At 35.6% G+C, this 15571-nt stretch overlaps 1 protein-coding gene across 1 annotated transcript in view; it reads right to left on the bottom strand.

Moving 5' to 3' along the window:
• Positions 1 to 15571, bottom strand: part of ADGRV1 (adhesion G protein-coupled receptor V1) — a 264845-nt gene that overhangs the window by 186177 nt on the left and 63097 nt on the right. Inside the window, exons 39-53 of the mRNA XM_031046194.2 lie at positions 15159 to 15237; positions 14289 to 14427; positions 13635 to 13776; positions 12982 to 13244; positions 11232 to 11407; positions 10177 to 10301; positions 8750 to 8916; positions 8523 to 8666; positions 7885 to 7992; positions 7144 to 7400; positions 6297 to 6427; positions 5872 to 6094; positions 5216 to 5420; positions 4023 to 4169; positions 1907 to 2162 (exon numbers count right to left, since the gene is read on the bottom strand). Of these exons, the coding sequence (XP_030902054.2) occupies positions 1907 to 2162; positions 4023 to 4169; positions 5216 to 5420; positions 5872 to 6094; positions 6297 to 6427; positions 7144 to 7400; positions 7885 to 7992; positions 8523 to 8666; positions 8750 to 8916; positions 10177 to 10301; positions 11232 to 11407; positions 12982 to 13244; positions 13635 to 13776; positions 14289 to 14427; positions 15159 to 15237 (2562 nt within the window). The remainder of the gene's footprint in view (positions 1 to 1906; positions 2163 to 4022; positions 4170 to 5215; positions 5421 to 5871; positions 6095 to 6296; positions 6428 to 7143; positions 7401 to 7884; positions 7993 to 8522; positions 8667 to 8749; positions 8917 to 10176; positions 10302 to 11231; positions 11408 to 12981; positions 13245 to 13634; positions 13777 to 14288; positions 14428 to 15158; positions 15238 to 15571) is intronic.

Raw genomic sequence — 15571 nt, 5'->3', positions numbered from 1 at the left:
ACAGAAGTGGGGTGAACAAGGCACAGTGGGTATGCTTGGAAAGTATTTGAAACCTGGATCTAGAGGAATACTAAACCACAGAATGTTTCCAGTTTAAAATGTCTGCTATACAAACTGTTACTTCAATATGGCCTTTCTTTTGTTTGTTTTTCTTTTAATTTTCCTTCAAAACTCCCATCTCACTATTTTGTAAGGCGTTTACATGCCTAGGATATCACTGTTGATACTAATACAGAAATGAGCCATCACTCTGGCTGTAAATTTTGCATTTCCTCCATTCAAATTTTGATGGAAGTTTTCAAGGCCAGGTTGGACAGGGCTTGGAGTAATCTGGTCTAGTGAAAGGTGTCCCTGCCTGTTGCAGGGGGTTGGAACTGCATGATCCTTAACATCCCCTCCAACCCAAACTGTTCTGTGATTCTATGATTCTATGAAAACAAGACATGCTTACATCAGCCAGGCTCAGATCCCTTTTTGGAAAGAAGATTTTCGATTTTTTTTTTCCAGTGAACCACCAAACAGCATTTTTCTGAAAGTGCTGGATTTATTGCTAAAGAAACAGATAATAAGCAACCAGCTTTGTTCTCCCACAATACTTACACATGCTAAAGAAAGGGCAACACTGATTTCCTTTACAATAGAACTGGTGAGGAGGTTTTATCTGCAATAATAATATATCCTGATGGAAAAAACATATTTTTCATAAATTTCATTTGTTAATACGGACAGAATATTGAACTGTCAGAAAATTTCGGTTGGGCTTTTAAGTATGAATAGGCCATCAGGTAGCCGCTGGAAAACCCCCAGGCTATGGGGAGTGCCAGAACTCCCTGTGCCATCAGGGCGGGCAGGAGCCCGAGCACTGCAGCAGTCCTCCTCTAGCCAGCTACCTGGCATATGCTTTGCGATTTCACCTAGACCCTGGGAGAAAAACTGACATAACCCCATCAAACATGCAGCTGGCAGGCAGAAAAACCCTGATTCAGTTTTTCTGACATGGAATTCACTCTTCCTCTGCTTCCTTCCTTCCCCTATCACACAGAGCAAAGAGCTTCATTTTTTGACCCACTTCATGAGGAAAGTCTTGTTATGTAAATTATTTTAAACAATATATTAACCATATTAAATGGGAAATTTTGGCTTTTAATCTAAATAGAAGAATTTCGTTTATTAGCAATTAGCATCACAAGATGCAAAGATTTTAACAATTTACCCCCTAAACAAAAATTATGTGATAATGTTGATATTTGTAATGTGAAATATAGCATAAAATGTATGTCATGAAATGCCATAGTCATACTTTTTAAAGATTATTTCTGGTTAAAAAAATATAGAAAAATGCTGATACATATAAAAATAAAACACCTATAAAATAATATATATAAGCATATACATGGTTACATATATTATAAATTATACTATATATTATAACAATTCTAATTATACACTATAAATCATATTACCTACTATATATTAGGTACATATTACATTTTATATATTTTATCAAATATACTATATATTATATCTATCATATATATCTATCATATATTCTGTTATATATTATACATCCTAAATTGTGCATATATATTGTCATATATAAAACATATATAATATATATCATGCATCATATATATCATATATTGTATACTATATATTATACATTGGACATTATGTATTTTGTGTTATGTCTTGTACATTATGTATTGTGTATTATGTATTACATGCTATATATTGCAATGATTATAATAATATGGTATTTTAAACTGGTTATAAAATATATACTATGTGTATATAATATATAACCATGATACACTATATATATAAAACCAATATTAAGGTTCAAGAATGCTGACTTTGAAAAAGCTTGATTTCTTTTTTTACCTAAAATTGAGGACACAACACTTACCTTCTGGCTCCATGACTTTTACAAAGAGGGAGTCCATATGCCACCCAATCACACCATGTGGAGAGTCACTGGGTAAAATACTGAGTACAGCTCTTGCCCTACTGGGGTCAATGACAGCTCCTTTCGTGGTGTTCTTAACACCCACAGTGGTAACATGGGTGAGTGTGATTTCCACGGTCTCGGCAAGCTCTGCAATACTGTCTGCAAGAATTGTCAGGGTGACTGTGGACAGGGCCTGACCTTCTGAAAACGTAATCTGAAGTTCAGAAAGAGGGAAGAAAAGAAGTCAAACTCCTTCTCAGTGCTGTTATGCCATTTTTATTCTGTAAAGCTCTATCAATTAAAAATATACACATGTATCTATAACACTCATACACACACATATATAAGTATACACATATATACGTATGTATGTATCATAGAACCATAGAATCCCAGGTTGGAAGAGACCTCAGAGATCATCTGGTCTAACTTTTCTAGGCAAAACATGACCTAGACTAGATGTCACAGAACCCTATCCAGTCAAATCCTAAAGCTGCCCAGTACTGGGGAATTCCATTCTTCTCTGGAAAGATTATTTCTAAATCAGGACAAAATCTATGATTCTATGAAATTTATTTTGGTATCATTTAGCTGCCTATAGCTATCTGCCTTATAAACAGGCATCCAACCCAAGACCTTTTTCTGACAGCTACACTTCAATTTGAGGCAAAACAGTTCAACTCTTTCAAAGTGACCACATAACTTCATTATCATAGACTCACACAATGGTTGGAAGGGAATTCTGGAGATCACCTAGTCCAACTGCCACTTCTAAGAACAGGTTCAACCAAAGCAAACTGCTCAGGGCCATGTCCAGACAGGTTCTGAGTATCGCCAAGGACAGAGACTTCACAATATCTCTGAGGAACCTGATCCAGTATTTCACCACCCCTACAGTAAAGATTTTTCCTTGTGTTTAAATGGAATTTCCTGTATTCTGCCCAATGCAGGCACAGGACATGGTCAAGAAGCATCTGGCTCCATCTTCTTTAACCTTGACCTCATACCCCTTACACATAGTTGTAAGATCTCCCCTGAGCATCCTCCCATGTATTAAATACTCTAATCCCTTCATCATTTTCATGTCCCTTTGCTGGACAAATGGTGGGCCATTTGATTAGGTCTCTCAACAAGGAAGACATGTCTATAAACACTTAGGCTTAGGAAACGCTTTCATTTATGCTGAAAGATAAAAAGAAATTTCCTGTGAACAAAATATACTTTTGCTTTACCATTCCATCCTTTCCTACCTGAAAGAATATGCAGGGAATTCATGCAGTATCCATCTGGAGTGCTCAAGGAAAACTTCAACGGTTTCAGTGTGATTGCTTTAGCTTCCTCTATTTCCTGTTCTATTTCTATTGCTGAAGCCAGGACACACTTCTGTTGACTTTTCTCTATTTCTTATCTTATTTCATATCCCTTATTTCCAGTCGTAAAGTTTATTTCTAGAGTCTTTGTCCCTAGTCCCTCAGCTCTGATGTGTACTACAACTCTAATGGCTCAAAGCCTGTATTTTCTATAGACGACCACTAGGTGGAGGCCTTTGAACTGAAGCACCCAGAATTTGTCTATCCTAAAACAGGTAAGAGCTTTGGCTAGCAGGAAACACGGATTTTAATATGGCTGAAAATCTGAAGAGTTTTAGAAACAGAGAGAACTGGGACTTGTCATTAGTCTCCTGGTCCACTGAAGCTCTCAAGGTGTACTGGCAAGGTCAGGACAAAGATTCCCACCAATGGAAATTATTTGACACCATACCTGGATATCATAGGAGCAAGAAAGGAAGATAAGAACAGGATACTGTGGATATACATTTCTAATTTCTGGAAGTCATCCTGGTCCTTGAATTCCTGGTTCTAGAAGAGTGAGAGTGATGGTGCAGTATTATGCAGTAGCCAGGAGTTACAGAATCACAGGAAAGGACCAGGAAGCAGAAATTAACAGAAGAGTCGGTCAATCTATCATGTACTGTCCTTCTTCCTTAGTATATCTGCATCTATGGTCTGAGACAATACAGTCAGTGCTTCCTCATATCAGTGATTATGTATATATGTATCAGATTATTACATACCATTCCAGAAGCTGGAAATACATCACTTATGCTCCCATTAGCAATCCACTCCACTGTAACTCGTCCATATGTTCCTCTTAAACGTTCAACATTCAAGGTAATTAAGCTGTCCTGTTCCATTTCTTCAACTTGCTTAAATAAAGAACTCTGGAAAACAAAAAGGAACAGAATCATTATTTTCTTATAAAGAAAACTTTCTTTAGGGGCCTGGGTATTTAATAGGGCCAGTGACACTTTGCATCAAACAGTTAATATACTATTAGGTAGCTAAATACATATTGCTGATTAAATTTTTATGTCTTAATTTTCAGATCTACTTAATAATCACAGGGTTCATGGATGTAAGAAGTTAAAACATCAGGCCTGTTTATTCTAAGCCAAAACAAAGTTCCTTTTGGTAGTGTTTTTTGTTGTTTTTGTTGTTGTTGTTGTTGTTGGGGTTTTTTTGTGGGTTTGGTTGTGTTTTTTTTTTAGTACAGTGTTTATATCCAAATCATACAAAACACATAACAAACAAGTGGACCTTCAAAAGGGCATATTTTTACTGCTTTTACTTTATGGTTATCCATCCTCTTACGGAAGTCCAGATGCCATGTTTCATTTCAGTAATGACTCTTCTGTGGTTTATATTTTCAATATGTCTTTAGTATAGATACATCTAGATAATTTCTACAGTGTCAGATGACTTAAGAATTAACCACTGCAAATAATACCTTCAGTCTGACATTTTTCCAAAGAAATTATTTTGTTCTGGCAGGTTAACTCATTTAGTTAGTACCCTTTTCAGGGGAAAAGCATCTACAGATTTGTTTTCTTAATTCCCTTGATTAACCTTGATTAACCAGTAGTGACTCTATGATGAGTTTGTAAATGCCATCTGGAAACTGAATTTTTAGGCTGCTGATAAACCAATCTGATAAACCAATGTGTTAATCTAAATGTAAGGGGATTATAAAAATCTCACAACAGGAACTAGTGGAACTGGTTTTCTATCAACTTGTGTTCTCACATTCCTATGCGTATCATCACATAGGAATGCTAAATGGATGTTAAAAATCTTCTAATTCACATTGCTACAATACTTCATAAAAACAATCCTGTCACATAGCCCAGTTTACAGTTTTTGTATGTTTGTTTTCCATGATTCAGAAATTATATATACATATTTTAATGATTTACCTTAGATATTTTACCTGAGCAAATGCAATGACTCCATAGGCATTGTCATTGGAAGGAATAATTATATTAACAGAACCATGAACACCAATCTCTGCGCCTCCCTTAGGGTTTTTCAACCACACTTTAAAGCATTCTTCCTCCTCTGGGATGATGTCATCCAGGATACTGACTGCTATCACAGCTTCCATGTCCCCAGGCTCAAATATCAATTCACCTGAACTAGCATAAAAAAACACACATCAAATAATTATAAACTGAGGAGAGCTGATTAATGAACTTTGAAAGCACTGCTGTAAATTTAATAAGCTTTTTTTTGGAGCTGGAAAGACTGTTTATATGCCTAAAGAAATAATGGAGGTTTAAAGTTAGTGGGCTTGTGGTATCTTTTGTTTTTTGCATTTTTTTTAATTATAATGGATCACAGAACAACTTAAGTTAGTTATGAAAATAATTTCATTTATCCTAAATAAAAGCTTTTTTAAAAATCAAATCATAAATGCAAGTCCTTTCTTGCCATGTGTTAAAGACAGTCATGAGGCTGTTTGTCTTCAGGTTATATTAAACCTATGAAAAATTATAAAAAAAATTATATAAAAGATATATAAATATGTTATAAATACATTATAAAGTTACGGTTATATGAAAGTTATATAAAACATAAAAAACCTACCTAGGTATAAAATCTGACTGGTTGGAGATAGCAGTCAGCTCATAAATCTGGGAGTGGGATTCTACAGACAGAGCAATCAAGCTCTTGCTGGAGTTCAGAGACCTTGCAGTAGCTGAAGTGATATGATCTGCAAATGGGGCTTCCAGAATTACAGAGAACTGGTTCCCTTCCGAGTTCCAAGAATACAGTGATGTTGTGTCCTTACCAGATAGGAGGATGTGAACTACATTGTACAAGGAAAATGGAAGGAAAAAAAGAAACATGAAGTGATATATTTAAAAGTTCTTCTTGTAATGCCCTTGATATCACAATGGTGCTAATAACTTCTAAAGTCTAACAAACAATACCAAAAATGAGCACATATATTTCTGCAATTCTAGCATTATAAACTAGGATATGAACAAATATTGTCATTGAAGTCTTACCTAAACCAGAAGGAGGCATGAAAACATGGATGCCTCTTACAGCACAGACTGGAAGAGACTGGAAGTGTCTAAAAGTAGATTGCCCTGTCTCCCAGATAAAAATTTCAGAAGAATTTCCAGATTCTACAAAGGAGAAAAAAGAAAAACTTACATTAGTTTGCTGCTTGCTAGCCAAATTACACACGGATGGCCATTCAAAAGGCAGTTTGGCAGCTTTAATTACAAAGTCAGACCAATAGTAAGTCAGGTTAAAGCCATTCTCCCTTGTCCTGTCCCTACAGACACTTGTCAAAAGCTCCTCTCCAGGTTTCTTTTTGGCCCCTTTAGTCACTGGAAGCTGCTCTAATGTGTACATGGAATGATTATTCCACTGACATTTAAGGCCTTTTCTGCACACATTCACATATAAGATTATTAATACTGCCAGTAGACAGCAGCCAATTGCAAAGAAACTACAAAATAAACTTTTCAATAGGCATAGAGATGCACTTACAAAACAATGACTAAGATGCCATAATAAAAACCACATGTAGGTTGCTTACCAATGATTTTTGTATATCACAAAGCTCAAAAAAGCTTAGAAAGGTTGCAGACAGCAGCTACATGAATAGTTATAAATGCCTATCATTCTTGCATAAATAATTCATTAGTTTCATAAATATTTGAGAACAAACAATGCTTTTATTTTTGAGGGACAAACCAGAGATTACTTTGATAAAACGCTTATCAGTGAATTGTCACTTCCCTGTAATACTTTAATTCCTAGCTAAACTCCTTTACTCCAGATGCCTTTACTACCAAATAAGCCAGGATACACTTTGCAAACTCAGTGTATGTATTCCGCTAAATACCTTTTGCAGTAATTAAATAGATATCCGATCCAGAAATCCAGGCCTCCATATGTTTTATTTCTTTTGCTGGTAATTGATGAAGATTCCTAAATTCATTATTCAACCACTGGTACAAGAGCAAGTTCTGGCTGGTATTAGACAAAGAAAGTAACAGGTACATAATGCCTCCTCTATCAAACAGTGCTACATTCAGAGCTCTGTAAAGTGGAAGTTGATGATGCAGCACAAATACATTGTTATGCCACTGGAAAACCTGTGGAAATATGAAATATTTATCTCATTATATATTCACAATTAGCACCAAAAGAAAAGAAATTAAGTGTCATGATGAAAAACTGGGAAGACTTATAGTGAACTGAATTCCTCATTTCAAAGATGGAACTTAAAGCAGAAGAACGCTGGTAAGAAACGACCCTACTGCAAGCAGCTTTGCCTGTTCTTCAGATTCATAGATTTATGATCAGAAGCTATTTCTGTTCTTATAGGTGTTCAACATGCTAGATTTCAAACAGAAAAACACTAGCAGTAAAATCAAACCAAATACAAATTATGTGTTAATGTAGAGAGTATTGGCACAACTCTAGAATTTTAAGTCTCATAAATATATAATAGAAAAGTAAGCTTTTTTTTTCCCCCAGAAATATATATTTATAGGGTTTTTTTTATTATTACTTCATATTTTGAACTCAAAACAAACCAAACAACCCATATAAAAGGGAAGACAAGTGTAGTCTAACCTGGATGGAATTGGAACTGGTTGTGTGACTCACAAAAATCAAATAGTTTTCTTCATCCACAGCAAAATGTTTCACTTGTGTAGTGTTCAGAATAGAGAAAGTCTGTATCTGGGAGCAAAATACAACAAAAATGGTGTTTGGAAGTCACTTCAACTGCCAAGTTCATACATATATACACATATTTTCCCTGAACATGTCAGGGCTTAGCACTAGAAGATCTCAAAAGTCCCTTCTAAGACTAATAATTCTATGATTCTGTGTCTTTTAAAAATTGTGAAATTACACATGAAACTACATCTAAAATACATTAGATTACATGTATGTAGTTTTACTTATCTCTCTATATATGTGGGATTAAAAATTAATATAATGTTACTCATTTCTCAGAAAATGTTCTGTGACTTGATTGCTCCACAATTTCTTCCTCTCTTCCAGGTCATTTTCCCTACCCCCAAAATATAAAAACATATTAGACAACCATTTATTAAAACTTACATCACTGAAATCATGCAGAGTGTTAGGAACACATACTAGCTGAGCACAGAGCACTGTTTTTGTAAACACGGCTGGACCAGAGGGCCTCCTGAGGCCCTTTCCAACTCCATTATTTTATGATTTTTCAAGTAAAACAGATTCACCTTCAACAGTCTCTGTCCAGGCATGAATGCATAAACACTGCTGTTGGAAGCTCCCTCACTGGCTCCTCCATGAGTAATCACAAGGTAGGGAGAGGCATGGATTTGGAAAGACAGACAGCTCTTAGGATCCCACATACTTAAATTCTGAGAGAGGAATAAAAAAAGTAAAATTGAGACTTAAATTCTCTATTAAGTAGCATGCTTGGTGTCTGCTAGCAAACATTTACCTCGACAGGAACAAAAACTCCTTTCCACTGGTAGACAGTAGAAAACATAGCTGGAGGTGTACGCAGCAGAATACCATACAGGATTTGGCCTGATGTAAAGAAACACCAACTAGATGCTGACTCTTCCACAAAACTCTGCAAGATAGACAGGACATTGATACTGCCCCCTGCAATACAGTAAAAGGAAACAGTGTTTACTCCTGAGGTCTTTTTCAATGCCGTTTGCATTATTTACTTGCCAAAACCAGACCTAATTATCAGAAGTTTTGAAGTATTCTCTAAATAGTTGGTATATGTAAATGTATCAGAAATGTAAATGTAACAGAAATGTTATAGTACAGAGGATCTAATGAGAGTTAAAAAACAAATGTTTTATTCATATATTACAATTACATATGGAGGATGCAAAGACAATTTGCACAGGATTCTGAATGATTCAGTTTGGAATTCAGCTAGTAAGAAAATTAGCTAGGTAGCAAGGAGTGACAAAGAAACTACAAAGGGTATGTGTTTGTCTTCTTTCCTTCTCTCACCGCAACAATCAGTCATGGCACTAAGATTCTTAAACAGCCTAAGCTGTTTGACTGGCTTACAGAAAAAAACACTGTATTGTCAGAATTAAACTCTAAGAGCTAAACTCCCACTCCCACAGAGGTTAGATGAGCTGCTGAGCCAGACAGAGTATTCATTCATGTTCAAAACCAGGAATTTTCTTTTTTGCCTTGTTAGTTTCAATCTGGATTAGTGAGCAGCTGTACATGTATCAGTACTGGAACAAAAAGGTTTAGCATGGAAATGGGTGCAAATGGGCAGAGATGGTAGGATAGCTTCCAGTGACAAGTAGTGCTTCCAAGGCAGTATCAAAACCAGTGCTGTTTAACAACATTGCTGGCAACATGGACAGGGGGACTGAGCACCCTCAGCAAGTTTTATGATGACACTGAGCTGTGTGGAGTGATCAACACGCTGGATGGAAGGAATGGGATCCAGATAGAACTGGACAGGCTGGAGAGATGGTACCATGTGAACCTCATACCTGGGTCATGACAATCCCAAGCACAAACATAGGCTGGGGGAGACTGTGTGGAGCAGCCCTGAGGAGAAGGACTTGGAAGTGTTGGTTGATGAGAAGCTCCTCATGACCTGGCTTCAGCGTGTGCTTGAGCCCAGAAACCCCCCGTGTACAAAAGTGAAACAGAATTCTAGTGACAACAATATTTGTATAAGCAGGAAGGAGAGCAATACAGATTATTGAAATTCTGACACAAGTGGCTGATGACAAGGTCACTCTTAAGGTGCTAAGCTCTTTTATCTCCTGATTAATCACATCAAATGCATGAATACACATTCCAAAGTTACATTTCCTGTATTTCTTGCTATAACTACTCTGACAAAAGCAGTGGAAATTCTCAATAAAGTGAACGTACTGATGCCAAATGCAGTATCCGACAGTGTCTCCCACTCAACACTCACAGACACGTTAAGGCCATTACTTCGTGAAATTTTCAAATAAACTGTAGTGTTGGCTTCTTCAACTATGAGGAGATTTGTCCTAAATGTGAGGATTGTGAAAGGAAAGAAAAAATGTATTATCTTTATGGTATAGGAATAAGATACTTACAGTACAATTTCAGTGCAGAATACACAAAATAAGTAAAATGAAAATATGAATGATTAGTTTTGCTATCTGATGGACTGATAATGACATTGAGGTTGTCCAACATTTCTCACCACAAGACCTTGGCAAAATCACAGGCAGTTCAACAAAATCTTAAACCAGTCTGCCTGAAATTTAACACATCAAGTGTATGGTTTAAGCTGAATAATTTTTGTAAATGACATTACATATGGTTCATTAGCTTTTGCAAAACAGCCCTGAGAGAAAGTCTATTTCACACAACTTAAAAACAAAAATGAATCCTAAAATGAATGACTCCTTGGGCACTCATCTGAGGTTTGGAGCTCATAATATGGATTACTATCAGTGGAATGTTTAGGGACTAATGAAGTAAGGGTTTATGAAAAAATACACTTGAAAACATGATAGAAAAGGTGTGATACCATTTTTTCAGACTAAGGCTATGTCAGTTTTATGCAAAGTGCACCTTTTATACTGTGCTAGAAAAATCCAGGGTTACAAAAGTGTTCATTTAAATATTACATTATTATTTTATTTAATTAATATATTTATTACTATTTATATGTATTATAATATTTTTATCTGTAATATTAATTATTATACTTAAATAATATAAAGAATATATTTCTAATGATAAATAATCCATTTTAACTGGGTTTTTGTTTTGTTACATAGCAGTAACAGTATTTGACAGACAGAATACTTTTCAAAATTAGAAATGTTTTACAATTGGAGTGTTGAATTTCGTTGAAGGGATTCATCAAAAACAAAGCTGTAGAAAGATACCATCTCTACAACATGAAACCTCAAAAATCTCCTTTTAACTGTATCAGTGCTTAGTACCTATCTGTAACTGGATAGATGCTGAAAAGGCCCAGTGGAGCCTGGTTCTGTAATACTGTAATCATAGTTTGCACTCTTGCGCCCAGTCTGGCTCCTCCAGTTGGATTGAACAGGGTGACAACAAAGTGCTCATCCATTTCTGGTTCTTCATCCAGTATTGCAGAAATATGCAATGTCTGACAAGAAAACAAGCATAGAAAGTTGTTGAGAATTGACAGCTAATGATGACATAGCCCTATCAGACCATGCTCCTGTTTCTATTCTTTCAGTGTATGCCTTTGGTTAGCACAGCAGGAGAACAGCAGATCTTGAAACTGAAGAGGACAGATTTGAGGCAGCGATGGTCCAGGATGAGGTTCTAAAGTCTGGTTGACCTCCATTGGTGCAACACTAGAACAAGCATAAATATAAATTACCTATTTTCTTTCTTGTGTTTTCTCCTCTCATCCTAAGGCCCTCTGAAATGTAATAATTTTTGATCCTTTTCTCACACTTCGGTTCTCTACTTACTCCACACACTCCTTGGTAATTCCCGGTCCCCATACAGCTACCTGATTCCTTAAAGTAGCTCAGTGAAGTTAGTTTTAATTTAGTTTAGTTGGCAACTAAATTAGCTCCAGGGAAACAAGATAATTCCATTACTGGTGAGGGGAAGAAAGAGGGAGAAAAAGCAAAAAATAGAGGAATATTTGAGATACTCTCACTCTCCTTAATGCTTTTTTCCCTTTATTGTACTACTGTGGATGAGACTAGCATCCTCTCAAAGCGATCTGAAAGTAGCAGAGAATTATATAGAGTTACGTGTTTCCATTATCATTTGGGGCTCACTGTCATCCTTCTGAGTTCCCAAACAGGCAGAAGTTACACAGGTTCACATAGCTTTGTTATAAAAAAAAAAAAAAAGTTAGTAATGATGGATCTGGAACTAAACTGGAGCTTACAACCTTTCAGATCCCTATTTACTTCTGCAGTAAACCATATTTTAAAGACCAGTTTAAGAAGTCTTGAGTTCCCACAGATCATCACTAGTCATCACTGTGGTTTCAAATGTATTTAAGGTTCATAGACTGAAAAGCGGTATTTGCAGAAAGTTTTGTTTCAGATTCTACCCAACTAGCCAGTACTAACTAGCCCACTAATTTATTACTGACCTTTGCCTCACTGACAAAATAAAATAAAATTTAAAAAGCAAGCTGTCATTTAAGCTTCAAAGGGGTCAGGATTTCACAAACTTAAGCTGCTCGTTATCTAGCTGACATTCTTGCTGGCACAGTATAGAGGCAGTGAGTTTAATACTCACAGAGAAAAAGTAAAATTTTATTCCTATGACTGTCAGAGGTGTTCACTTTTTGCATTTGCTGAAGTATAATGTGCTCAGTTCAGGTCCTCTGAAGTACCATGTTACAGAATGGGATTTTTACTTCAGCCTTAACTACTATATGTGTACATTATCACTTCATTTCAATGTGTTTCATCTATGTATTGAATACATACAACAAGATGTTCCTGTGCATACATAAACACTATATTCCCATTATATTGTTTTCAATTTACCTCATCTACTACAAAGAAATACCTACAGAAGTGCACATTTAAATTTACCTAGTCCCACTCCCATGAGACAATTTGCCCTGAGAATTAAGGAAAACAAGAAAAAAATAAACACAAGAAAGAAACACGCATTTCTGAAATCTTCCCAACAATTTCACAAAAGCTTTCTTCACTTCTTTAGTAATAACTATCATCTTACCTTGAATCTGACTCCCTCTTCCAGCACAATATATCCTTGAGAAGGGGTCAAATCCACTGATGGCTTTGAAGAATTAATTTCACTTACAAGATACTGAACAGTCACAGTGCCAAATATTCCCTGAGGAGGTTCTCTAATAATGTTTAATACTGCAACACTTTCCACCAAATGGAGAGCTGTTTGCTCTCTTAGGAAGAAGTGATCACTGTTATTGAACGACAAAATTCCATGGCCGTCATCATTGGCAAGTATAGTAATCGTGGCTTTTGAGAAAAAAAACACATTAAACATAGAAAATATAATTGTACACGTAGATAAATGAAATACATATGAAGACAAATCCATTCGTCCTTTAGTGTATACATAATGGTTTTATGTCCATGCTATTACTTGAAAAGAATATGTAAATAAGGAATATTTCTGGGCAGGAAGAATCTAGACTCTTTTATTAAAAAGCTCACTTTCGTACTTTTTGATTCCCCATTTTATATATTATCTTGTTAATTGAATAGATTTCATAGGGGTGTTTAAGAACTTTCCAAATGAGCATAAAGATCATAGCAGGGCAATGGTCTTCCCTGAAATATGATTAGTCAGAAGAATAAAACTGACAGCCATAAAATTTCGAAAAGAACATCAAAACTAAGTTTTACCTGTTGTGTTCTCTCCTAATTCCAGCCCCAGAGAGGGATTTGTTAAAATTAATTGAAACTTCTCATCACCTTCAGGAATATCATCATCAAAAATCATTACAACAACAGATTTATTCCTTTCTCCGTCAGCAAAAAAAAGAGTCTAACATTGAAACACAGAAAGTATCAAATACTTAACAGATGTTAATATATACAGAATTTTTCAACTAAGGTAAACAGAATTGTCTTAAATAGAAGGTAAGAGGGGGCAAGAAGAGCTATAATCTCTATTTCCCTTATAAGTTGGTTGAAACAGAAGTAAAAATTTTAACACATTGCAGAATGACAACAAGCAAGATTAATTTAATCTGGAAGTTCTGTTGTAAAATAATATGACACCTTATATGAAATCTTACTTGCTGTTGTCTAAGCAAAACTGTATTTGAGATAAACTTTTGAAAGTTTATACTGTGCCTTATATTTAAAAATACTTCAGTATTTAAAATGGAACAGTAAAATTACTAATTTTATCTCGTTCTATTCAGATGACCAAAGCAATTGAAACAAGTTGAAAAATTTAGCACATTACTGATCATTCTGCAGATTAAACAATAAAATCTTATTCTGAGGAAGCTGAAGGAATGAAAAGTACTAGATTAAGAATTTGCTTCTTACCCTTGAAGTCATATTAAAATCCAAACCCAGCTGTGCCTCCAAATTTTGGGCATAAAAAAATACAGACACATTTCCATATGTTCCCCTGTTTCGGTGTGCCATTATTGTCAGATTCCCATGAGATTCATTAACTTCAAAGCTGAAAAAAAAGCAAGAAAAATTATCAGTGCTCACTAATCATGTTCTTTTGAATAAGATGGTAGACAGATGTTAAATTTTTGCACCAAATCACTCCCTCTCTGAAGTATGCTTTATAATGTTTTTCCCCAGCAGTGTTCAAGGCCAGGTTGGACAGAGCCTTGGGCAACATTGTCTAGTGTGAGTCATCCCTGCCCATAGCAGGCCTAGTTGGAACTAGAGTACCTTAAGGTCATTTCAAACCCTAACCATTCTATGATTCTATGAGAAAAAGGCATTATTACAGTATCACCATCACTACAATTGTGTAATACAACCTTTTCACCTTTGTTTTCACGTTTGTATTAGAGACAGTTTATGCTTGTTTGTGCTCATGGATGCCTTCTAAAATTAGTCAAAGATCTGGGAGAAGCTAGTGTGTATGCTTACATGAAAGCAGAGGCTGCAATGCTGGACGGAGACTGGAGGAGTGACACATGTTCACTATATAGGAGGACAGCAGTGAAAGCATGTAGTAGCAAAATATTTCTGAGTAAACAGACAGTAAATGCTGGGTTTCAGTGTGAAAATTATCTTACATTTTCGCATTCTACTGAATTGAATGTTGCTTTCCCATCTGAAAGATCTGGCCCTGGTTTTAACAGGACTTTTACTGCTGACTGAAAATGAAAATAATTGGGCAACCACAATCACTGACTGACACAATGAGCTTTTCAAGAAGACAAGACTTACTTGGTACTTTCCCATTCAATTACTCCGTTTATTCCATCATTAGAATCAATAATAACTTGAGAAGCTAAACCTTCCACATCTAAAATGGAAAACAGAATTACAAAGATGAAGGAACAATAAATTCCATTTTCCTTATTTTCAAGATTAACAGAAGCATTTATAAAACTCTACTAATTTTGTAGAATACATAATTTTCTGTTTCCAAAATGTGGAGGAGAAAAAGGTAGTCAGCAAAATAACTGGAAAGGCTCAAAGAAAGAGAGCAAAACACAGCACAGAAAAATTAGGACATACCAAAAGCAAGAATTGGCATGGAATCTTAATTTGTCTTCATTGTGTGTACTTATTATGAAGACAATCAACATTCTGCAGATTGTGCCACTCTGAATATGGAGGGAAAATGAGAAGGAAGA

This window comes from Melopsittacus undulatus, chromosome Z (genome assembly GCF_012275295.1).
Source record: "Melopsittacus undulatus isolate bMelUnd1 chromosome Z, bMelUnd1.mat.Z, whole genome shotgun sequence".
NCBI classification, from domain to species: domain Eukaryota; kingdom Metazoa; phylum Chordata; class Aves; order Psittaciformes; family Psittaculidae; genus Melopsittacus; species Melopsittacus undulatus.
This window is presented reverse-complemented; position numbering and strand designations above follow the sequence as displayed.